This window comes from Fomitopsis serialis (genome assembly GCF_022376445.1).
Source record: "Fomitopsis serialis strain Sig1Antser10 chromosome Unknown B0H18scaffold_200, whole genome shotgun sequence".
In the NCBI taxonomy this organism is placed as follows: domain Eukaryota; kingdom Fungi; phylum Basidiomycota; class Agaricomycetes; order Polyporales; family Fomitopsidaceae; genus Fomitopsis; species Fomitopsis serialis.
The window spans coordinates 746-23,930 of record NW_025955160.1 but is presented as its reverse complement, the minus strand read 5'-3'; the positions used below and the strand labels follow the sequence as shown (position 1 = coordinate 23,930).

Genomic DNA, 23,185 nt, shown 5'->3' with positions numbered 1-23,185 from the left:
CTGTCTGCAATGCTCAGGGGCCCATCCCTTGTTCAACACAGCCGTGTTCACAGTCCGTACGCGTGGCGCGCAAACATGTAGCATCAGCATTTCCGCGCGGAGACTGTAGGACATCTCTTGACAGTATTAAAGCACAGGTTACCGCTCAATCAGGGAATCTTCCCTTCATCCTTGTGCAAACTGTCTGGGCCTGAATGCCAGCGCCCTCCTCTGACCTCTCCTCTCGCACGGCATCTTCAGTGCTCGGCCATGTGTTAGTCCCCTGCTATGATAAGAACGACTTACAAAACCTTAGCATTCTATAACGTGCCCCACACAGGAACCTCATGATGGATACATTCATCGCTAACGCTAACGCGGAAGAGTGAGTCCCCCATTCACGAAACAGTGGAGGGCTGAAGCTCACCTCGGCGAACAACGTTCTACAGTCTCCGTGCGATCGTACGAGGGATGATCGCGACCAGCCCCCCGGCATCGGCATCGAGCCTTGCTTCACTGGCGCGACGCAGGCTAGTACAAACCGGAGCCCCGAGCGTTCCTTCACCGGACGGCCTATTCATTTCCGATACATCGCGCGGTTTAAGTGCACCTACCGATAAACTGCGACAAGTTCTATCACGAGTCCGAGCTCTCTACGGAGCCGGACTCGGATTCGCGAGTCTGAAGATCCTCGCGGTGATCGTAAAGGCGGCGGAGGGCGTAAAGTGGATGGAAGGAAGCGAGTTGGAGACGCTGCTTGCGGCGATCGACGTGGACATCAGTCAGGCCATTCAGAGCTGCAAGGAAGAGGCGGACAGTGGGAGGGTGACGAACTTGGCATTCGGGAGGGCGGCGGTGAATGAATTGCGCGCTGCTGTCAAGGGGAACAGGATGGTAGTGGTATCCGGGGTGGGCGGTTACCAATTCGAGCAGGGAGAGAACGCGCTAGACTACTGGAAGATCTAAAGTTTATTTGCGCTCGGAGGACTCGATACATGCAGAAGTCAGCGATCGTCAGCAATACTGGCAAGGCTAGACCACATACCAAGAAGATGATTGACTCTGTGATAGCATGATACATCGACTCGGAGGTGATTCAGGTGCGGACAGGTTGGCCTCCATCATATGCTTAGCATATTGATTAGAGTAAACATGGCGCTGCGAATATAATTATCGAGCATTTCTGAGACTGTCAGGCTCGACATTAAAGCACTGACGACTCTGGGCCTCTCTGGCGATGGACGTACGAGGGCAAGTTGCAATTCTGCCCAGATTCTGACGGTGGGAATGGGAATGGTAGCTCACGTGCAATGCTAATAATAGCACCACTGAGTACTGAGTTACGAGTCGTTCGAGATCAGTTGACCCTCGCAATTGAACTCACGCATGAGCATAATGATGTTTTCTTCAGCTCCTGGTGCACTTGTTCGGTTCTGCTAGTACACTTTGCCAGTGCCGGTCTTCGACTGAAAGGGCGGATCAGACATTGCTCACCGTGCATCCGAAGTACAAATGTTTGGGATTCATGATGACATATAATACACGAGCAGCAATTTCGAGCGCCCAGGGCGTCATGATCATAAGGCGTAAGTCTCGGTATGCAGCCCTAAACCGCCCAGCTCCAGTCCTTTGGTCAGACTCAACTTCGCCGCGGCATTACGCGTCTCCGTCGTGAGCGACTCTGGCCCTGCAGCACAGACGGCCACTCCACCGCCCAAACCGACCCAAGATAGCTTCGGCTGTTCAGCAATCTCCTCTTCCGTCGGTGGGGTGATGAACTGGTGGAGCAGGTTGCCGATGGTAGGACGCAAGAGGACGACGTCGGAGTTAGGGATGGTGGGGACGGCGTCGGGGTTGCAGAGGCAGGTTACGAAGATGGAGATGTGGAGGTCTAGTGATGTGCCAGCGACGGCGGTTGCGAGGTCGGTGAGCATTTGTGCGTGCCAGTTGATGCACCCTAGAAAGCAGCGGTGTCAAAGCGAGTCACTGAGGAGCGTGTGCAGACCAGCTCACCGTACGATTGGATACACCAAACAAACTCTATGCGTCTCGTCCTCTCGTTGCCTGGGCGGCCGAACTTCACGCAGCGCGCAATGATATCGTCCAGTAGCGATAGTGTGAACGTCGCACCCGAACCACCGGCAATCAGAAACGCGCTCTCATATCGACCCAAGTCGATGCTGCACCCGCCGTACGGCCCATCCAGCATAACCTGTACAGGGATGCCAGGTTGCTCGCCTTTCTCGCTTCCTAGCAAACGCGCTTGTTCTTCTACGGCGTAAGCGTTCAGCGCACGTGTCCAATCACCCTTTGCCTTTGCGGCGAGCGAGAGGGTTTGCGAGGGAACACACGAGACGGGCGAGGGTGCGTTCATGATCGTGAGTGGGTGCGACTCGAAGATGCGTCCATCGAAAAAGACCCGCAGACGGACATGCTGACCCGGTTGCCAGCCCTTCGTGCAGTCATGGACGTGGATCTAAGAGGTGGTTAGCACTGCTTTTGGGGAGGGCCTGCGTCACGCACAATGGTCATGTTCTGGTCCATGGGTACCAGCGTCGCGTCCTTGATACGGTACTTGAACAGCCTCAAGAGCATGTCGAGGCCGTAGAACGCAAGCGGAGGGTATACCCACGTCCATGCATACTCTGTGTGGTAGCAGATAGAGATCGTGAACGAAACGTAGCCAAGGACGCTAACGTGAACGTCAATATACGTCAGATACAAACAGGCAAGGGCAGACTTACTGAGAGATGAAGAAGAACTGGTAGAAGTAGTACCGCACGGGTTTCAGCGAGAAAAGCGTGATACCGCAAAGGACACCGAGCGATGCCACGCCCGACGTCTCCTTCTGCTGGCCAAGAATGGGCAGGCCGAATTCCAGGTGATTGCGGATCCAGAGCGCCCCGTGGATCACGCCGCCAATAAGCATGCCGCGGCCGGCCCATCGGTGCAAGAAGTTCAATTTCTCATAGCCGTTCCCAGGACCGAGAAGTAATGAGAGGACGGAGTTCTTGGTCCCGAGCAGATAGACAACCGGGAATTGTGCCAGGGCGAGGAACCCTGAGTACAGAATTAGTACACTTTGTCGAGGTCAAAGACCAGTAATAACACACCTGCTCGGTTTGGATTCGTCACTAGAGGAGCATCGGTCGTAATACAGACGATCACCGCAACAAGATATCCTGCCACGAGAAGGACTGTGGAAGTGATAGAGATCAGCGAGCGGGTTATAATTTGGCGAGATGAAACCCTACGCTGGCCAAGGGTCAGACCAACAGCGGGGACAGTCCACCAGAACAGTGATGAGACAGTCTCGACTAGCCCATAGAATGTCCGTCTCCTTGTTCTAGGTTTCACGTCTGCGTCCCCGATAGTCGCATAGCGCTGTGCAGCGATACTCTCGGAAACGCCGAATAAACCACGCAAGGCCCCTCCATGTCTGAGCGATCGAATAAGATGGGGAAGCGAGAGCAATATCGCGACGCCCGCGACGGCCGCCCAAATGGCTGAGAACTTCCTCTGCCATTTCGGGTCCTCGACGTAAGAGCTGGGGGAGCATGACCGTGAGCACCGATTTTCCCAAGTCTTCCACGCCTCAACGCGGTGGCTGAGCACTCACTTGTACTGCTGCAGCGCAGACGGGATAGACGGCGGCGTACCGTACGAAGACATGGCTGCCCTACACACCCTCTTGCGATCCAAGGATGATGAGGATGAAGGGGAGTTGGGTTGCCTAGTCCGGGTGGCTACTGCCTACAAGTGTGGCGGACGTGAGTTTGTCCCGGCCAAAGTTTGGTGAAAGACTTTTTCCTCCTGCCAATCGGGGGTGACTGATCCCGCATTTCAATCTTATCAGTTTGCAATTGACTCCTCCCTGTTGCGATCTTCGGTCTAGAAGTTCTAGTTTGTGCGCCCGCCCCTCAAGGCCTCATTGCTATGACTGCGCGCTACGCGGCCGACAGCGACGGTGACGGCGACGAGGAACGGCGGCGCAGCAGGAGAACGTCCACATCAGATTGCGCCGCCGCGAGGACCGAAAGGCACAATTCTCTACCAGCACAACCAGAGCACGTTCAAGTTCCGGACCGACATCTGAAGCTAGGATGGCTAACACGTTGACACGGCGAATGATAGAGCAGTCATTATGATACATCCGATAGTCATGATGCGAAACATCTTTTCGTTCGAAAGGCGTAAGAATAGCTGGACAACGAGAAGGGAAGAGCGAGAGATAGCGCAGGATGCACGTCGAAGGAACCAACAGCCTATAGTACATAACTCCATTACAATTCAGAAGATCTTCACAGATGCACGAGCTCAATGTGGGACGCGAACCGCCCAAAAAGCATCTCTCCGACACCGAGCCCAACGATAAGCGAGAAAATGAAGCCCAATTGGAACGTCCTGCAAGAACGGCGAAGCAGACTATCAGCAACTGACCTCGGAGACGACGATAACAGGACACACATCACAGCGAGCATGAACGCGTAGTTCAGCGCAACTTGCACCATAAGCAAAATGCCACGCGGCAGCTCGTGCTTGAGGATGAACGGCGCAGCGGAGCGAAGGCCGATAGTTCTGGGGAGAGTCGAATGCAGGACGGGCACGCTGAGGGAGGAGGTAGACCTCTTCTCATCGACAGCGGATGATCTAGTCGTCGGTAGGCTAGCATTGCTACCCGTATTGAGCTCGACAACGCGAGCCCTTCAGATAGATGAGCACCTTCCACACAACGCTTTGCAGAACCGACGTACCGTTGCGCCCAATGCGCCTGCATAACCGCCCTCGCCGCGGCGATCCACCTCTCTACCATCGCAAGCAGGAATAGCCCGATACACGCTCCCACCATCGCGCCCGCGCTCCCTGGCACCCATCCCTGGAACCACAAAATGTCTCCCGGCGTGAAATGCAGATACGTCAACATGTTGCCCGAGGCGAGGTCCATCGCGCCGTCCATGGACATGTCCATGCCGTTGCTCGCCGCCTGCGCAACTGGAGCGAAAAGTGCGCACAGACAAACGAGGTAGCACATGCAGGAGGGCATCACAGAGCGACAGCAGCACATCGTTGAGGGAGGAGGGCGATACAGTTGCCGCTAGAGCGAAGACGACGAGATGCGAGGCTGTTTAAGCGAGAAGTCGAGCTAGGCGCTTACGTAATCCGAGCAAAGCAAAACAAACACCGGATACGGTAGGCGCCGAAGACGATGGTCAGTCGCCGTCGGTGTTCGCCAAGTCCTGCGGTTCCGACGCATGCAAGTGGATTTCTCTAGTGGATCTTCCCTGTCTTCGCACAGAAGTGTGATGCGAGAACGCTGCAAGGGGGTGTCGCCGATTCGGCTTGAACTCTTCACCGGATGGTATCCAGGGCCTGTGGGTGCGCGCGGACCGCATCCGGGCGCGTAGTCAAAACGGCGGCATGGCATTCGCCATCGACATCGGTCGGAACGTAGCACGCAGTTCCCGAGTCAGGGCTGTAGTACGTCCCCGAGTATGTAGGGTGCACGACGCACGTCAGGAGGGGCGCCCCGGGAGGAGTATATCGGAGAACGAAGCCCGCGACAGGGCACGCACCATGGACAGCGGGCGCATCGGTGACGGTGGTATCGATGGGTACCAAGTTGTGAAGGGCCTGCGATGCACCACGTAGCAAGTGCAAGCCAGGTGCTCAGAATAGCAAGCCGAAGCCCCCGGCCGGCAAGTGGTCCAGAGACCAAAAGATAGGCGCGAGCATGGAGCAGTACGTTGATCCAGAGGTGAGGCCTGCGATAAGAGAGCATGTGTATACTGAATCGCGCCGGTGGTAGTTGAAGACTGGTAGCAAGAATGGCCACGCTGAGCAGCCACGAAGGAGAAGCAGAAGAAAGACAGTCGGGGTTAATTCATCTGGGCGTCGGCGAAGTAAAGAAAATAGTTGAGTGCCGTCAGGGATGACTAGATGTCCACAGAGTCCGAGAGGCATCGATAGAGCAACATACAGAAGTCGCAGATTTGTCGTCATTTCTTGAGCCAGGGAAACCGGCCGTTCGTGCAGGTGCCACAGAAACAGTAGAGCAATAAGGACATATCGAGCTTCGTGAGGTAATCCCCCACTCAATACGCCTCCGAGGCGGCCAGCATGTTCAGATATAGGCGCTGCACAGAGCCAGAGCTCCGGACAGACGCGCCGTATATGCTGTAAGATGACTTACCGTGCGGTCGAGCTTCGTGAGGGTGTCCTCCCACTCGACAGGTCAGTGGGCAATCGTGCGAGAAGGGAGACATACCTGTCTCCGTTACACTCTTTATCCCTCACCCTGTCGACAGCAGACTATGCTTCGTGAATCTCGACTGCTACCCAAAACCTAGATATCATGGCAATGCCCCACCGTTCGTCCAATACGCATAGTCGTATTAGTGTCGAGGCCTTGTGACGGTCGTAGCTTGTTCCAGATCTCAGAGGGAAGACTAAATGAAGAGCGTCGTTATCTCCGAGTGGGAGAGTGGCTTCGAGGACAGACTATATGCGCCCAATGTCCACCGTCGTATTGATCATCGTGGCGGTGAGCAGGATGTTCCGCATGTTTCAGGTCAATGCGTCTCGCTGGCACTCCACGAGCAAGGTGGCTGAGGGACGGAGGCGGACGTTGGTCGAGAACGCGGTGAGAGCGGCGACGAGATGGTAGACGGCAACTTGAACGAGCGAGCTGACGCGCTGACGAACTGTGACACCGCACGCCAGGCAGGCGAGGCATTTGTGCGCTGCGCTCATTTTGTGATTGGCTCGCGCGGGCGGAGTTCAAAAGTTCAATGAACCGCATTTGGAAGTAGACACGATGTCGTTGTCGCCTTGAGGTCCTTCGCACACATTGAGCATCTTTGAGCATCTCGAAAACTATCGCTTTGTGGGGTACCTTATATCTCTGGAACTAATGGAAGAGAACAGAATACTGTCTAAGTACTTATATTAATGTTGCTATTACCGTAGTCCTTGACCGTCCTAATCCCCACCGAGATCACATCATGGGTCACGGAATCGCACACTACCGTGTTGCCATTTTGTGTGAACTGTAGACGCATGTCGAACCAGGCTCCTAATACCAGCCGTCCATAGTGTTCTCGCTCGTACATGTCGAGGGGGGACTTCAGCCTATATACGAAAATATATAAAATGAGCGCTTATATCATATTAGACGCTCTAAAGTTTTGACTTACTATACTGGGGAACTTTTTTAGCCGAATTGACGAGGAGAACACTATAGGACGGCTGGCCAAACTTGTCCCCGAGGCATGGCCGAGGGGGCGCTTATTGACTAGTCAAAGCGACGTACCCCTACGCTAGGTCTTATTTACTGGAGTATCCGACTGGCGTGCGGTCGCGTATGTAATCAAGCTTGGGCGGCTGCCAAGGGCCCGCGCGATCGCAAATTGGCGAAAAGAAATCAAAAATTGATGGGGATTCGAACCCGTGCGCTGTAAAAGACGACCATGTGCTATAACCACTCGACCATAGCAGCTACATAGGTTCCTCGACAGCACACAATAAGAGTACCGTACAGCTTGTGGGCGCTATATCCGTACGCCCTGCTGTTAGAAGGGGTGACGATGATAAGAACTCAGCAGTCATTGACTAACTGCCAGAGGCAACTCCTACACGGACACCAGAAAAATCATTGTGTGCTTCGCTGATGTGCCAGGCCGCGCACTTCCCGCAGACGGCGCCGACAGGTGACAGCAGGTGACAGCAGGGCGTACGAGAATAGCGCCCACAAGCTGTACGGTACTCTTATTGTGTGCTGTCGAGGAACCTATGTAGCTGCTATGGTCGAGTGGTTATAGCACATGGTCGTCTTTTACAGCGCACGGGTTCGAATCCCCATCAATTTTTGATTTCTTTTCGCCAATTTGCGATCGCGCGGGCCCTTGGCAGCCGCCCAAGCTTGATTACATACGCGACCGCACGCCAGTCGGATACTCCAGTAAATAAGACCTAGCGTAGGGGTACGTCGCTTTGACTAGTCAATAAGCGCCCCCTCGGCCATGCCTCGGGGACAAGTTTGGCCAGCCGTCCTATAGTGTTCTCCTCGTCAATTCGGCTAAAAAAGTTCCCCAGTATAGTAAGTCAAAACTTTAGAGCGTCTAATATGATATAAGCGCTCATTTTATATATTTTCGTATATAGGCTGAAGTCCCCCCTCGACATGTACGAGCGAGAACACTATGGACGGCTGGTATTAGGAGCCTGATGTCGAACAGCGTCTATAACAAGAATAGTAATAAAGACACTCATCATCTTGACAGCATTGCTTAACACTCACTCGCCTTGTCCGACAGTACCACTTGAATCACCGAACGTCAGCACAACGCGTGTAGCACAACAACAGTGCGCACCGCATTCCACACTGCCCGCGATCAGCCCGCCTTGAAGAAACGTCCGACCTATTGTATGGCCGAACTTCATTGCACTGGATCGTCGACGTCAATGTACGTCCAACCAGACAGACACGGGCGGCAAGAATCCGGCGCAAGCTTCTATATTTCCTCAGTCGATCTTCACGCTGATTCCAATTGACCGCGAGCGTCTTGATATCACACTTGCAGGATCGTCGCCGGAAGGTTGCACTGGAAGTCGTCAACCGTGACACCGGTGGGCACGCTACCGGAGCGTTTGCTTCTAGTCTGAAGTCATTTCGCGCGTGGCCGCTGAGGAAGTTGACCGTGTCCGCAGCACGAGCCCTGACGACTTGCAGCAATTGAAACTGACCGCCCCGCCGCGTCTCGGACGCTCATGGGAGGTAAGCATACATCTCTACAAGGCTCAGTGCGCATCCGACATGCTGGCTCGCCTCTCGTAAAGGCAGTCGCGTTGATTCCCCATAACCAAGTTCCCGAGAGTCAGTGAACTGACCTGGTTTCAATGTCCAGATGATCTGGCAATTCCACGGCCAGTGTATTGAAATCCGCACTGGTACGTTAACCCCAGCATCATGGATTGTTGTACCGAGACCGCGTACCGCCATGTGTGACCATGTTTGTGATCGCTCGAAAGTCTTTCCCAGCAGTGCACTAATGCACATGACTCCGGGCTGACTGGGAGAAGTAGCAGTTGAGTAGACGTGGAGATGAGTCTGCAGCTGGCCGCGCGAGACGCGTTCCTGTCAGGTTGCAAACCAACTGCAAACACGCCACTCGGGTCCCTTCGGGCGTCTATTACCACTTTGACGGACCACCACCCCACTTGGCTACCCATCCACTGCTATGCAACCTGCTGCTGGGGTCGTGGCCTACCATCTGTGTTTCCCTGCACCTCTTGACTCTGACATGTCCGGTCTTAATGAGTAGACTTGAGCGACTTGCTCGACTGTAGCCATTCCCGCCCTCGCGCTGCGCCAGCAGGTCGATTCCAGGTCAACCGGGTAGCGGTCATGTTTTCTAAACCTTTCGAGGCCTTGGGATGTTCAGTTTTCCCATACTTCGACGTTGCTCAAGAGCCTGCAGCGCCGGGAGGAGGAGTCTCGTGAGCAAAGGGACATCCGATCCACGAGACCTCTATCGCGCCTTGATCTTCCGCCCTCCTGTCTTTCGCCCTTCAACGCAACCATCGACCTCGATTCTGTTGCCCACTCGTCGTCGGTTGATCTGCAACAAGAGTTGTATGGGGGAGATATCCGGAGATATGGGTGTGAATGGGGCATAACACTGAAGCGTACGTGGTTTTCTTGGTTCGATCGCTCGATGCGGAATGTGCAGTAGAGCATTATGAACTCGCCAGCGGCTCGTTACTGAATGCGAGCTTCACAGAAATTTCTAAAGCTTTAGAGAAACAATTTTTTGCGCGACGGCGACGACTTACCATCGCGGTCACCGGCTCGTCGTCATCACCGTCAAGCTGACCGTTGGCGGACAAACAAAGCCTCGTAGTTCTTCAAGCACAGGTTCGGAAGCTCATCCGACCGAACAGGCCTTCGTGCTCTCGGTTCAGCTGTCGGACGGCGGTCGAATGGTCAAGCTACGGACGGACATCGAGATCTCTATGTGCTTCGTCTGCCGTTGGTAAGTCTCATCATATACGACTTTGTGCACCGGTATGAACCACCTGGAGTTAAAGTGAGCTCTGTTATGTGCGCGTGGCGTTCCCCTCCAGTCTTCGACCGAGGCCACCTTCAGTGCGAGGGCGCAGACCGCGTTGTGGGATCGAGATAGCAACGTGAGTGAGTGAGCGATCGCACTGCCTACATTTCGTTCCGAGCACCACTTACCTATCATTTGCGCCAGATTTCTGGGCTCGCCTCTCCTCAAGAAACAATGACACACGAAGAACGGCTCCCGTCTGGCCGGATCATCTTCGCAAAAGAATGTTTCGATTAACAAGACCACAAAACTTGCCATGTCAAGACATTCCAACGTGTCCGTACTTGACAATCAACGTGGATGAGCTACGAGGCAGCTAAACACGTACCTGGGTCGCGACAAGACGAGTGGCGTTCATGCGACGAGCGTTGCCACACGACCTTCCGAGGTGTAGTGTGCGGCGTCTGATCCCGGCCTATGTGAGTCTTTTGTCTTCTCGGAGATAGTTGCAATTGATGGCCTCCGGCAATGATAGAGGAAGGAGAACAAGAGACGAGGACGGGCACGAGCAGCCTCATGTCGATATGGGCGTCTACGCGCTGTTGAGGCGCGACGCGTTGGTCACGGGGACACGACGCGTTGGGTCTGCGTATCTGGGCCTCGCATCGTCTGGACGGTCAAACGGGGGCATATAATGGTGTGGTATAGATCGAGTCCCCTCGTATCTACCGGCGAAGCCATAATCCCGCGGTTTAGCCCATGGGCAGTCGGACTCGGGCGCTGACGTCGTCGTGGCATCGCACTCGCTTGCCAGAAGAAAGAAATGGGATAGGAGCAAAACTGATAATACAAGACGGTACACTGCTCGAGCCGTTTTCCGAGCATCCCTTTCCTTGGCGCTATATGCTCCGATATGCCTTGCATTGTGCCACACCCTCCCCCACGCGACAGCCCTAACTCGTAATTTGCTGAATGCCCTGGTCGATTGCACACGCTAAAAAGGAAGAGCTCGTCAATATAGACTACCCATGGCACGTATAAGGACTTCAACTTACCCGCTGCGAGGACAAGGTTGCCTGCTGCCCGTCGATTCACCCCTACTTCCTGCTTTCGCTCTGTCTCTGCCCCACGCTTCTGACCACGTCCGCCCAAGTCCTCACGCGCGCGCTAGCATCCGGGATGCTCTGGAGCGTCGCTGAGCTCTGGGTGCTGCCGGAGTCTGTGCGGTGGTGGCGGGCAGTCGGCAGCCCTGACACAGAAGCCCTACGGAGCGTACTCCCAACGATGCGTTCGGTCTCATCAATGGCCGTCGAGGTTTCCAGTATCTCATCCTTCCGCCACGCCAAGGAGTCTATCGCCCTTCGGATGGTACCGCCAGCCATAAACTCGGCTTCGTCGACAGTCGTCGACGTTTCGACGATCTCGTCATCATTCCATACGAGGTTTTCGAGTGCATCGGGTGCGACGGCTGGTTCGTTAGCTTCATGTTCGACAACCAGGGTCTCGACGTTGGCTGTGGCGACCGGCTGGTTTGCGAAGAAAAGTGAGATCAAAAGATGTTACGGCTCTTGCTATGTCACTGACCTGCGGTGGCATTGCTGCCGTAATTTCGGTTGGTCTCAGGTGCATGACCTGGTCGGAGGAGTCTTCGTCCTGGCATAGCGTCGGCCAATGCACAACCCAGCTACACGGTGCGTCAGGGTCCCTCCACAAGTTCGCATATGGGCTTTGATAGAACACTCCGTTTGGTGCCAGCGTACTCCAAGACATACTGATACCATACGATCAGTGATGAAGAGACGATCTGTTGGGATATACCTCAGAACTTACTTGTGACGAGGTAACGACTTGGACGACGACGACAACGAGGATCGTCCAAAGGAGAATGTGGCAAGAGCTTGTGGGGCAACAGAGGCGCGCAGTGTTGTAGGGAAGGCGAGAAATTCCAATATTCTGCGCTTATACGAGGGCTGACGGCGCGTTGGTGGACAGACAAAGGAAAGATCGTAGCGGCGAGGACGAGTGCGCGACGGTTCGGTATGGGCGCTAATATGCGAACTATCGGTCACGGGATATGGACGCGTCCGAGGGCGTAGAAATGCCTCTCGGACGACGTCGGCAGTAAGGTATGACCTTGGATGCTCTGGAGTTGGTTGGCTCCTGCGCTTGTGACGTGATGGTCTTAAGTATCTGTCACATCGCTCACTCTCAAGAAAGAGTCCGGACGAAATGCGATCGGGGGTCCTTTAACTGTACAGCATAATACAACACTCGAACAACGCGTGGAGCCTCCATTGCGCGATATCGTTACCCCCTTGGCCTTGCATTATACCATCTTCAGTTACCCACGACAACTCTAGCCACGGGGGCCCAGCGACGGCTGAACACCACAAACAACGGCTTGTCAACACGCATCACAAAGCAGACCTAACGATCCCAGCTTACCTCAATGCATCAGCTACCAGAATAAGGAAGGCCATGCCCCTTGACGGGCAGGCTCCGTCTTCCTATTCTTGCCCAGGGAACCGAATCGAACCACGTCCGCCCAAGTCACTGGACGCACGATGTCCCCATCTCCGTGGAGGGTCTCGATACTGGCAGAGCTCTGAGTACTCTCAGAGCCCACCCGCCGGTGGGTGACGGCCCGTCCAGACCCCACGGTCCTCTCGAAAACAACTCCAGCGACGAGCGCTGCTTCATAAATGGTTGTTGATGTCTCCCAGACATCGTCGTCCCTCCACTCGCTGTTGCTCATGGCTCTCTGTAGGGAGCCTCCGATCGCGCCATCAGCCTCGTCTACGACCGTCGACGTGGCCAGAATTTCGCTGTCGTCCCAACCGAAGTTGTTGGGTGTCTCATCGATTTGTCTAGTGGCGGTAATTGCCTCGCCTTCGCCTGCCTGGAAACAAAGGTGAGGCTAAACCACTATACGGCTTTATGTTTGTGTCACTGACTTGGTGTTGCATGGCGGCCGTACTGGGGTTTTGTCTCAGGGGTGTTGTCTGATGCGAAGGATTCTGGTGTGTCGTCGCCCTGGGATATTCGGTCACGTTCCAGCTACTTGGTATGTCGACGTTCCAAATGTTGTCCTTCACGCCTTGAGAGAACAAGCCGTTCACAGCTAGCTCCTTCAACGGCATGCTATAACGATATGGTCAGCGATGAAGCGACACGGCATAGAGGATGGCATCGAAACATACTCGTGGGCCGATGGCGACGGCCACAACTGTGCAGTGCAGAACGAGGATAATGGTTGTGGAATACCAGAATCATGGGTAATGTATAGCGTCATTGTTTTTCTCTGGTTTTTGTGCTCGGACAGGTGCCAAGGGTGCAGAACGACGGACAAAGAATCGCAGTGGCGAAGACAAGTGCGCGATGGTTTGGTATTGGCGCTTAAATGTTCACTTTTGATCACGGGATCCCGACGCGTCTGTACCGCAAAAATGCCCCGCAATATCCGTAGACGATGTTGCCAGCGGTGCACCAGCCAAGGATCATGTTCTTGGCTCAATGCCGGCTCTTGCACTGTGGTGATCTCTGACACTGTTGTTGATATAGTCGCCCGCTCGAAGTTCTATGCCTCGCTCGCAGAGCGTGAAGAAGAACTGCAATCGGAGGCTCTCTACTAGTACAGCACTACACACTACTCCCAAATTGCCTTGCATCGTGCCGTGTCCGTCCCTGTGATGACTCTAGCCATGGATTCTAGCTGGCCGTCGAACGTGCTCGAAGAAGGCAGCCAGACTGTTCAGCACCACGAAGCACACATCGTCAACATGTGTCATGAACAGCAAACCCCGACTCAGGCTTACCATCGCGTCGGCCTAGAAGACCTGCGTGGATGAGTCACGCCTTCCGCGAAGTGGCCCTCACTACGTCTGCCCAGGTTCTCGAGCGTCCACTGACAATCTGTATATCCTCCTTGGGCAGGCTTTCGAGACTGGAAGAACTCTGGGTGCTCCCAAAGCTCGTGCGCCGATGGGTAGTGGGCCGCCCAGACCCTACAGTCCTATGGAAGGCACCTCGCGCCTCGTATATGGTTGTGGACGTCTCCACGGCGTCGTCGTCCATCCACCAGCCATCGTTCGCGGCCCTCCAGAGGGAGCTCTTGATCAAGGACTCGGCGATGTCGAGTCTTGGTGACGACTCTTGTATTTCGTCGTCGTTCCGAACACCGTCGCCCGGGGCAGCACCGATCTGGGGACAAAGAAGCGAGACCAGACACCATTACAGCTCTATGTGTGTGTCACTGACCTGGCATTGCATCGGTGCCGTACTGGTGGCTGGTTTTAGGTGCACGACCTGGTGTGGAGAGCTTCCATTCGCTGTTGTGCTGTTGTGCTGTGGCACGTTCCAGTTACTCGGTATGTCGATCCTCCAGACGTTGTCTTCTACGCTTTGAAAGAACAAGCTCTTCGATGCTAGCTCGGCAGAAGTCATTCTGTGATGGTCTGATTAGCGGTGAAGTTGCGACGCGAGATTAATCGCGTCGAGGCTTACTCGAATATCAGTGGCAATGAGGTGATGGGAGCAACAATTGCGGAGCGTACAAGACCAACAGAGGCTTCAAAGAAACAACTCTGTATGGGGAGACTAGAAAGGGCGATATGTAACGGTCTCCTCCTCTGGGATGGGTGTCGATGGCGTGGTGGTGTACAAAGGGGACAGTGGCGAAACGGAGAAGTGTGGCTTGGTGCAGTACGGGCGCTTACACGTCTGTTTGTCAGTCACGGGGTCTCGACGCGTCTGGGCGCGGAAGTCAAGCGGAAGTCACGAAGTTCATGGACGGTTGCACGAGCAATGTTTGAGACCGAAAGCGTGTCTTTCTCTGGACGGTGTATAGAGGAGGTCCGTGCATACCTTGCCGTGGCGTCGTTCTTAATCAGTTCAGTTCATAGCGCATATAAGTAGATAGTAAGCCCTACTTATAACAATCGATACTGCCAAATGCGCTTTTTCGAGCTCGCAATTTTCCCTCCCACTCCTATGTGTCTTCCTGTGATGTTCTTCTACCTGAGAGATGTGTGATAGACAGTACATCTACACAGAAACGCGAATAGCCCGCGCCTTGGGACTGACGACGCGGACGTACTGTATATTAAGCGCCGGTCCAGGATGTGCGTGTATCATCGTTGCTTTAAGCGCTGGTCAGCAGTTACGACGGTCGCGTTCGACCGCGACTCAGTCGACCACTCTCCCTCCAGACCTCATCCTCTCTCGTCTCATCCCGTGCTGACGATCTGTGCGTCAACGACCTGTGTCTGTCTTAGTCTCGACTGTGATACAGACATCAAAGTGAGCACATCTACCCAACATGGATGGGCGGTGGTCGCTCAGCGCTCAGCCTTCGGCGCACAGATTTCGTTGGTTTCAAGGTGACCGCGTACCCTCTCTACGCCCAACTATCCGCTTTTCGAGAGTTCTTCGTACGGCAGGACGATCGCAAGCCGGATGCGCTAAGGAAGCTCGGGTAGACGATCGCGAGCACGATGCTACCGACACCGCTGATCCCGCTTCCTCCTGAATCCGCAATCCCGCCTTCTGCTGCTACCACCTCAGACGCATCTTCCCAAGATGACCTCTTTGCGACACTATTCCAACCACCAACACCTCATGCGTCGCCTGCGCCCCCCGTCAAGCAGGACACCGCTGCGTCGCGGCCTGGCGCTCACACGCGCAACCAATCGACGAACTCCGACTTTGGCGCATTCGTTTCGGTACCCGCGACCGACGACCCACTTGGCTCCGGTAGTTCGAAAGATGGTTTCTCACCCATTGAAGGAATGCAGGCGGATTTCTTTGATCGCTTCGCGGAGGACGCCAAGGCGGCGAACGAGAAGAGCAAGCACGACGTGCTCGACGAGCTGTTGAAGGCGGAGAATGACCCATTCTACTTCCTGAGTTCGTTAGACAACGGTGAGCCCACCGCGAGTACGAGCAGGCATACAACGCCCATCCCCTCTCCGCTCCCAACGGGGCACTGCACGCCACAGCCGCAGTCCGAGGTCTCCCTCCTCGACCTCCTGCCCGACGCGCCCATCCCCGTGACCTCCCCATCGCCCTCTACTTCTCTAGACTCTTCCGCCGATACCCGCCAATCCCGCCAACTGCACCGACAAGACAACCGGTCCGAGCTGAACCTCTCACCTTCGTCCTCGCGCCCAACCGGCTTCGTCCGCTCGCCCTCCCTGCCGCCACCCACACCCCCACGCCCCGTCCCACCCGAGATACAGCCTGAGCGCGCGCAGGGCCAGTCGTTTTTCTCACCGCCCGCGTACGGCCCCGCCCGCTGGGTGTCCTCCCTCCTCTCCGGCACCGTGCGCTCCGGGCGGACGCGCTCCACGGACGAAGGGTCCGCACTCGCACACAACGGCACCGTCTCCGCGCCGCTCTCGCCTGCGCACGCATCCACTCTACCCGCGCACCTCTTCCAGTCAGCTGCGCTGGACTCCGCGATCACACACGGGACACCGTTCGCCGTGGCGCCGTTCGTGCCTGCGAGTGGCGCGCCGGGTTTCGACGGGGACAGGAAGTGGGACAAGGGCTTCTCAGACGCGTACGAGAAGAGCAACTCGGAGAGGAAGAGCGTGCGGCTGGTGGGGCGGAAGGAGATGACGACCCCGGTACTGACGGTTGAGCTTGCAGATATGGTGCGTGTGTGTTCAATTTCTGGTGTCTGCGCACGACTAATGCGTAGGTACCGGCAGCTGAGGCCGTATTTTCCGGCGCTGGCGCGACTGCCAAGGGCGTGGAACCTCCTGTACAGCCTGGACCAACATGGGATCTCGCTGAACACGCTGTACAGGCGGTGCGAGAACCATACGGGGGGCGCGCTCGTCGTGATGCGTGATTCGGGCGATGCGGTGTTTGGCGTGTGGATGGGGCAGGGCATACACCTGAGCAAGGGCGCGTACTACGGGAGTGGCGAGTCGTACGTCTGATCGACCTTGCATCGTCTGGGTGCGTGTCTCATTGCTGCTCGTAGGTTCCTCTGGAGGCTGCTGCCGGGCCAGCGTGTGAGGATATACAAGTGGACGGGCAAAAACGACTACGTGGCACTCTGCGAACCAGAGTACCTCTCGTTCGGTGGAGGGTGCGTATCCCGATTGATCTGCATTCAATCTTGGCTGATCCGTGCGTTGCAGAGATGGCCACTACGGCCTCTACCTCGACGATACCCTGAACGACGGCTCGTCCGCGCGATGTCCTACGTTTGAGAACGAGCCGCTCTGCTCCGCGGGGCCGAGGCAGGGGGAGAACGTCAGATTCGAGTGCGTCGGGCTGGAGGTGTGGGGCGTCGGATGATGTTGAGAAGGAGCCCATCGAGCTGGAGAGATCGGGCACGCCTGGTCTTGCGTTTCGGGGCTGCTGTACACTGATCGGATTGTTGTTATCCCCTCACATACACTCGCAATGTTTGTAGACTGTATTGCATACCGCACATGGATGTATTTATTGATGCGAACTCCTATATCGGGAATTTGGACTGTACATTGCTATCTACACGGTCAAAGCGCGTATGCGGACCTGGATCGGGGTCAGTAGTTTGCCTTCGAATGCGTGGACCCCACGAGGAGCACCTCATGGCTACTTGGTACGCCCAATTATGACGCTGGGAAGTAGCGAATAACAACCTGGAACTTCGTCGCCAAGTCTCTCCCCGCCACTGCGTCCTTTGTCCCTTTCTTCTTGACTACACTGGCACGCGCTTTGCCCCGTCTATTGTACAGCCTAGGCGGGAGAACCCCGTCATCGCCACTGGGAGCAAGGCTCGTGTATATAAGACGAAGTTGAGGGACAGTTGCGCTGTGTCGTCTTTCTACGCTTGCGCCACACACTCAGAACTGCATCGAACTATGTTACCTCGCCCGGCCCAGGACAACAAGAATGTATCGGCGATGTCTCCATCTTACAGGCACACTGGCAAAGGATACTACAAGCATAAAGGAATTTACAAGCACATAGGACCGGCCTACGATCTGAAGACGCCACAATGTAACTTGAAGAACACTCTCCAGCCGATCCCAGCGAAGACGGACCGAGCGAGGGATCAGGGATCCAAAACACTAAACCGGAGTTCGGTGAGCGATGCTGACATAGCCAGGACGTTCACAATGCTCACCTGGAGCTACGACGATAGTCCGCTTCCGATAACGAGTACCAGACGTGCTGCAATATGGTTCGAGGCGCACTAACCATTGTGATGCAAGAGCCGCCGTCCCAATCCGAGGTGGAAATGGAAGTGAAAAGACTCGAGCGGCAGGTCTGGATCAGTACGGCCCGGGAGGAGGTGCTGCGACGCATGGAACAAACGCGCTGACCGGCGGTGTACACGTGTGAGCACGAAGGCTGGCTGTGGTGTCTTGATGACCTTCACGATCTTTGATGTATCTTCGCGGCGACGAGACTGTATCACATAGGAATGAGGCGCATACAGTGTATCAGGAAATGAAGCTCGTTCATTCAGAATGTGACCAACGAGGCGCAAGTGCTCCATGCGCGAGGAATTTAGCTGCGGCGATGCTGCCGCATAGTTGCAGCAACTACGATATAGTGAGAGCCTCATAATCCGTGCTCTCACCTGAGAGTTTGTGAAAGCACCTTTGGCAGTCTCGCACGATTGTGACACGCGTGCCAGTGGCCTACAATCTACATACGCTGTTAACTGATCTGATCAAGAACGACGCCGCGGCAAGGTATGCACGGGCCTTAAGTCAAGAGGAATACTCACATACGATTTATGGCCGCAGAATAGGAAGGCGAGGCCCGTCCGTCAAGAGGCATGGCTTGCCGCTTCCTGGTAGCTGACACATTGAGGTAAGATGGAATCGTGAGGTTTGTAATGCCTGTTGACGTGTCGTTGTTTGTGGTGTTTAATCGTCTTCGGGTGGACCCAACAGTTAGCTGGGACCCAGTGGCTGAAGCTGTCGTGGGCAACCAGAGATAGCATGATGCAAGGCTAAGGGGGTAAAGGTCTCGCAAATTGTACGCCTCCGCGCTGAGTGTTGTATTATGCTGTACTGTTAGAGAACCTCCGATCGCACTGATACCATCGCATTGCAAGCGCAGGTGCCACCAACTCCATAGCATCCAAGTTCATGCATTGCTGCCGACGTCGTCCATGATTTTCTGCACGCATCCAGATCCCGTGACCGATAGTTCGCATAGTAGGGCCATCGAACCGTCGCGCACTCGTCCTTGCTACCGCGATCCTTCCTTTTTCTGCCCACCAACGCGGTGCCAGCCCTCGTATAAGTGCAGAATATCGAAGAGATTCACCTTGCCTACAACACCACGCACCTCTGTTGCCCCACAAACGTTCGTTGCATTCTCTTCTGGACAATTCTCGCCGTCGTTGCCGGCCGTGTCGTTACTTCGCCACAAGTTCGTTTTGAAAAATATTCCGACAGATCGTCTCTTCAGCACTGATCGTATTGTACTAGCATGTCTTGGAGTACGCTGGCACCAAACGGGGTGTTCTATCAAAACCCAGATGCGAACTTGTGGAGGGACCCTGACGCACCGTGTAGCTGGGTTGTGCATTGGCCAGCGACATGTCAGGACGGAGGCTCCTCCGACCAGGTCATGCACCTGAGACCAGCAAACGTTACGGCAGCAATGCCACACCAGGTCAGTGACATAACAAGAGCCGTAACATCGTCTGATCTCACCTTTCTTCCTACAACAGCCAATTGGAACAGATGATATCGACATTCAGGCGGTCGAGCACGGGGCCAGCGGGGCAGCCTGCGCACCCGACAATATCGTATGGAACGACGAAGAGATCGTCGAGACATCGACAGCTGTCGATGAGGCCGAGTCCATGGTTGGAGGTACCCTGTGGGGGGCGACGGACCCCTTGGCGTGGCAGGACGACGAGATTTTCGAAACTTCTACGACCATCGAAGAGGCCGAACACATCATTGGCGGCACGATCCGCAGGGCTTATGGGTCCAGGATGCCCAGTGCCCACCAACGTACAGACTCTGGGAGTACCCAGAGCTCGGCAACCCTCGCGAGCATCCCGGATGCTAGCGTGCGAGTGAGGACTTGGGCAGAGGTGGTCAGAGCCACGCCCCGAAACCAGACTGGAGGCAGGAAGTAGGCGAGCTTCTCCGCGTAGCCGGTAAGTCGAAGTCTTTGTATATGCGATGAATGGCGCGCATTGACGGGCTGCTCCTTTTCAGGGCGTGCGGTCGACCTAGGCATCCAGTGAAGTACGAGTTAGGGTTGTCGCGGAGGCAAGGGTGTGGCACAGTGCAAGGCGGATCGGAAACGGTGGAAAAAAAGGATGCTCGGCGAACGGCTCGAGCGATGTATCGTCTTGTATTCGCATTTCTGCTTCTATACCATTTCTTTCTTCTTGCAAGCGAGTGCGACGCCACGACCAATGAAATCGACGCCAGCGCCCGGGTCCGACTGCCCACACGCAGATCCACGGGATTATGGGTTCATCTGTAGATGCGAGGGGACTCGATTTATACCACATTCGACTGCGCACCCTGTTCAACCATCCAGACGACGCAGGCCCCGATACGCAGACGCAACGCGTCGTGTCCCCGTGACCAACGCGTCGCGCCTCAGCAGCGCGTAGACGCCCACATCGACATGAGACCGCTGCTTGTGCCCGTCCTTCCTCTATCGCTGCCGGAGGCTATCAATTGCAAGCATCCCCGAGAAGACAAAAGACGTCACCTAATCCGGGATCTGACGCCGCACAGTACACCTCGGAAGGTGGTGTGGCATCGCTCGTGGGATGGACGCCTCGTCTTGTCGCGACCAAGGTGCGTGTTTAGCTGCCTCGTAGCTCATCAACGTTGATTGTCAGGTCCGGAACACGTTGAAATTAATTGCTATGGCAAGCCTTGTGATCATAGTGGTCAAACAGCTCCTGTGCGAGGAAATCCGCTCGGACTGGAGCCGTTCTTCGCGTGTAGTTGTCTCTTGAGGAGAGGTAATGCCGGAGCTCTGGTGATAGGTAAGTGGTGCTTCAAATGAAATGCAGGCAGTGTGATCGCTCACGTTGTGCACTATCACGGTCACACGACGCGGTCGGCGCCCTCGCACTGCAGGTGTGGCCTCGGTCGAAGACTGGAGGGCAAGGCGAAACAACGGTACGCGCACAAATGGAGAACTAACTCTGACTCTAGGTGAGTCTATGCCGATGTACAGAGTCATATAGAATGAGACTTACCAACGGCAGTCGAAGCATAGTGATCTCGGTGTCCGTCGCCAGCCTGACCATCCGTCCTCCGTTCAACAGCTGTACTTAGAGTACGAAGGCCTGTTCCATCGGACGAGCTTGCGCACCTGCACTCGAAGAGATGCGAAGCATGAGCAAAAATAGTACAGAAATCAAAATAGGGAATGACCCTTGCTTCTCTATTGACCTTCGCTTTCGACCATCAATTGTCTCGCCAACCTTCTCCACTCCGTGTTCATTCACCATAGGGTTATCTGTTCATTCCGGTAATATCAGATAGCCACATCCACCCTAGCACGCCCGGCGGGTTTCCGTTCTGTGAAAGAGCGGCACTGCGAGAATTCATGGCCTGAACACCATGAGACAAAGACGCCGCTGGATGAGCAATGGCTCACAGCATAGCGAGTCTATGAATACGACGAGGGACCGCTATCATGACAAGCTGACCGTACTGCGTTCATTACGCCCCATGTCCGATACACGTCGTACACGTCGTTCCTATAATTTATTCAGCTTGTCAGCAATATCCGAGGACCGAGACGACAAAGGCTGAGCTCACCCGATCTCGTGATTGCTAACGGCGCGTAAGCGCCTGCACCCTCTCTCAGTCTCCTCGCCACCACATTCTTCTCTGCGCATACCAGCATCGTCCAGTGGGACAGAGATCTCGGGCTGTAAGAACCATCCTCAGCCATACAACAGCTACTTGAGACCTCACCGCCTCATCATATCCTAGTTTGAACACCTCCAAATCGCGATTGTCGTCAGCGTGCCCTCGCCACTGAGTAAGTCTCGACGCGATAGTCCCGAGATCGCCAGCCACTGCTGAACAAACATAGACGAGTCATTTCACAATGAACACATCGGATGAATCGTGTTTCATATTCTGTCGCGGAGAACAAGACCCAGAAGCAGCACTACACTTGGACGCACCACGAAGCCCTAGTGTAGTCGTATACAACAAGGACGACTCCTCCGACGCTGCGGCAGGCCTGAGAACAGATTTCGAAACGGCAACAAAGCCACAAAAGGTCAGTTGGCGCATGCATGATACCGTTACAAGATCTGTTCTCACCTGAGGTCGCATGCCAGCCCATCATGACTGAGCAGGACAGCTTTGCGACTCGTTATTGGGCAATTCGAGGCGCACTTCGTCTCGTGTCGGACGGCGTGCCTTCGCCTTTGGAGATTCTGGATGAAATGGGGCATCTCGAGCGTGAGTTCCCTCAAGAGGTCTACGTAATGGAGGCCAACATCCACGCGATGGGCTACGAAGAGGTGAGCCCGTGCAGTTATCCAATGCAACGATGCTTACCCGAGATACACCGTGGCAGATCATCGCGGGCGAAGACGTGCAGACGGATGGTGAGCTATTATCCATATCGATCAGAGTGAGTGGCTGAAATGATCGTAGGCGAAGACGCAGGCACTGTTGGACATGGTGCTCATCACCGCACAACGTCTGGCAGTACGACAAGCTCTGCCAGCTTGGAAAGCATTCCAAGGTGGGAGGGCGAACAGGCAACCGTGAGGCTGGTCCACTGTCGAGGATCCAGGCAGGAACCAGGACCCGCCGTGTATTAGCTGTCAGTCGCCGGGGATGGAGCACTTCGTGCGCTAGGTTTGGTAGGTCATAACAAAGGCATCAACCAGTAGCGCAAATTGACATCCTTGGTTTGAACAAAGCGCACAGGCCTCCTCACAAACCCTCAAAGGCAAGGAGGGGCGACAGTCGGTGTGGGCCGGGGTGTCGAGCGGGGTACAATGCAGAGACTGTTAGGAACTGATGAACAATACGGAAATGGAAGTATAATGGATGAATGGCGGATAGCGTTGCACTAGGGGTGGGGCTTCGAATTTTGCAATTTGACTCCAAGTGTGAATAAGACACCGCACCTGTGAATGTGAGAATCGTAGAGCCGCACCTCCCGGACAGTCAGAATCATATCAA

General features: G+C 55.1%; 8 protein-coding genes across 8 annotated transcripts; 4 read left to right on the top strand and 4 right to left on the bottom strand.

Annotated features, from left to right (window-relative positions):
- The first annotated feature begins 116 nt into the window (after positions 1 to 116).
- On the top strand, positions 117 to 1,054 carry B0H18DRAFT_1050295 (uncharacterized protein). The gene is made up of 4 exons (XM_048030931.1): positions 117 to 253; positions 320 to 364; positions 429 to 976; positions 1,029 to 1,054. The coding sequence occupies exons 1-3, from the start codon at positions 195 to 197 to the stop codon at positions 943 to 945; spliced, it is 621 nt and encodes a 206-aa protein (XP_047885855.1). The 5' UTR covers positions 117 to 194; the 3' UTR covers positions 946 to 976; positions 1,029 to 1,054.
- A 425-nt stretch (positions 1,055 to 1,479) lies between these two features.
- On the bottom strand, positions 1,480 to 3,881 carry B0H18DRAFT_1050284 (iron reductase). Its single transcript, XM_048030930.1, has 8 exons — positions 3,835 to 3,881; positions 3,599 to 3,748; positions 3,234 to 3,526; positions 3,093 to 3,176; positions 2,724 to 3,039; positions 2,503 to 2,671; positions 1,993 to 2,455; positions 1,480 to 1,936 (listed from the first exon to the last, which is right to left on the bottom strand). The coding sequence occupies exons 2-8, from the start codon at positions 3,649 to 3,651 to the stop codon at positions 1,557 to 1,559; spliced, it is 1,758 nt and encodes a 585-aa protein (XP_047885854.1). The 5' UTR covers positions 3,652 to 3,748; positions 3,835 to 3,881; the 3' UTR covers positions 1,480 to 1,556.
- A 399-nt stretch (positions 3,882 to 4,280) lies between these two features.
- B0H18DRAFT_888701 (CTR copper uptake transporter) lies at positions 4,281 to 5,011 on the bottom strand (the record flags this gene model as incomplete). The annotated part of the gene is made up of 3 exons (XM_048041239.1): positions 4,281 to 4,383; positions 4,447 to 4,683; positions 4,734 to 5,011. The coding sequence occupies 3 exons, from the start codon at positions 5,009 to 5,011 to the stop codon at positions 4,281 to 4,283; spliced, it is 618 nt and encodes a 205-aa protein (XP_047885853.1).
- Positions 5,012 to 5,245: 234 nt separating this feature from the next.
- B0H18DRAFT_214302 (uncharacterized protein) lies at positions 5,246 to 5,960 on the bottom strand. Its single transcript, XM_048037155.1, has 2 exons — positions 5,957 to 5,960; positions 5,246 to 5,864 (listed from the first exon to the last, which is right to left on the bottom strand). Exon 2 carries the CDS (start codon positions 5,756 to 5,758, stop codon positions 5,447 to 5,449), a length of 312 nt encoding a protein of 103 aa, XP_047885852.1. The 5' UTR covers positions 5,759 to 5,864; positions 5,957 to 5,960; the 3' UTR covers positions 5,246 to 5,446.
- Positions 5,961 to 11,125: 5,165 nt separating this feature from the next.
- B0H18DRAFT_1126486 (uncharacterized protein) lies at positions 11,126 to 14,471 on the bottom strand (the record flags this gene model as incomplete). The annotated part of the gene is made up of 7 exons (XM_048035162.1): positions 11,126 to 11,554; positions 11,613 to 11,681; positions 12,592 to 12,927; positions 12,983 to 13,169; positions 13,229 to 13,254; positions 13,938 to 14,228; positions 14,286 to 14,471. 7 exons carry the CDS (start codon positions 14,469 to 14,471, stop codon positions 11,126 to 11,128), a joined length of 1,524 nt encoding a protein of 507 aa, XP_047885851.1.
- A 651-nt stretch (positions 14,472 to 15,122) lies between these two features.
- Positions 15,123 to 17,569, top strand: B0H18DRAFT_1050255 (TLD-domain-containing protein). Its single transcript, XM_048030929.1, has 4 exons — positions 15,123 to 16,681; positions 16,739 to 16,962; positions 17,017 to 17,124; positions 17,177 to 17,569. The coding sequence occupies exons 1-4, from the start codon at positions 15,521 to 15,523 to the stop codon at positions 17,334 to 17,336; spliced, it is 1,653 nt and encodes a 550-aa protein (XP_047885850.1). The 5' UTR covers positions 15,123 to 15,520; the 3' UTR covers positions 17,337 to 17,569.
- A 1,906-nt stretch (positions 17,570 to 19,475) lies between these two features.
- On the top strand, positions 19,476 to 20,451 carry B0H18DRAFT_1153639 (uncharacterized protein; the record flags this gene model as incomplete). The annotated part of the gene is made up of 2 exons (XM_048035749.1): positions 19,476 to 19,661; positions 19,720 to 20,451. 2 exons carry the CDS (start codon positions 19,476 to 19,478, stop codon positions 20,134 to 20,136), a joined length of 603 nt encoding a protein of 200 aa, XP_047885849.1. The 3' UTR covers positions 20,137 to 20,451.
- Positions 20,452 to 22,332: 1,881 nt separating this feature from the next.
- B0H18DRAFT_1126483 (uncharacterized protein) lies at positions 22,333 to 22,855 on the top strand (the record flags this gene model as incomplete). Its single annotated transcript, XM_048035161.1, has 4 exons — positions 22,333 to 22,512; positions 22,569 to 22,599; positions 22,649 to 22,761; positions 22,826 to 22,855. 4 exons carry the CDS (start codon positions 22,333 to 22,335, stop codon positions 22,853 to 22,855), a joined length of 354 nt encoding a protein of 117 aa, XP_047885848.1.
- Between the last annotated feature and the right edge of the window lie 330 nt (positions 22,856 to 23,185).

What these genes read in the sequence shown, in the direction of transcription:
- B0H18DRAFT_1050295 (XM_048030931.1), top strand. Translation starts at nt 195, where the DNA reads ATGCCAGCGCCCTCCTCTGACCTCTCCTCTCGCACGGCATCTTCAGTG. An exon ending in TCTTCAGTGCTCGGCCATGT is followed by an intron (nt 254 to 319) that starts GTTAGTCCCCTG and finishes TGCCCCACACAG; the next exon opens with GAACCTCATGATGGATACAT. An exon ending in GCTAACGCTAACGCGGAAGA is followed by an intron (nt 365 to 428) that starts GTGAGTCCCCCA and finishes AACGTTCTACAG; the next exon opens with TCTCCGTGCGATCGTACGAG.
- B0H18DRAFT_1050284 (XM_048030930.1), bottom strand. Translation starts at nt 3,651, where the DNA reads ATGTCTTCGTACGGTACGCCGCCGTCTATCCCGTCTGCGCTGCAGCAG. An exon ending in GACGAATCCAAACCGAGCAG is followed by an intron (nt 3,040 to 3,092) that starts GTGTGTTATTAC and finishes TTCTGTACTCAG; the next exon opens with GGTTCCTCGCCCTGGCACAA. An exon ending in CAGTTCTTCTTCATCTCTCA is followed by an intron (nt 2,672 to 2,723) that starts GTAAGTCTGCCC and finishes CGTTCACGTTAG; the next exon opens with CGTCCTTGGCTACGTTTCGT.
- B0H18DRAFT_214302 (XM_048037155.1), bottom strand. Translation starts at nt 5,758, where the DNA reads ATGCTCTCTTATCGCAGGCCTCACCTCTGGATCAACGTACTGCTCCAT.
- B0H18DRAFT_1050255 (XM_048030929.1), top strand. Translation starts at nt 15,521, where the DNA reads ATGCTACCGACACCGCTGATCCCGCTTCCTCCTGAATCCGCAATCCCG. An exon ending in CGGTTGAGCTTGCAGATATG is followed by an intron (nt 16,682 to 16,738) that starts GTGCGTGTGTGT and finishes AGGTACCGGCAG; the next exon opens with CTGAGGCCGTATTTTCCGGC. An exon ending in TACTACGGGAGTGGCGAGTC is followed by an intron (nt 16,963 to 17,016) that starts GTACGTCTGATC and finishes TGCTGCTCGTAG; the next exon opens with GTTCCTCTGGAGGCTGCTGC.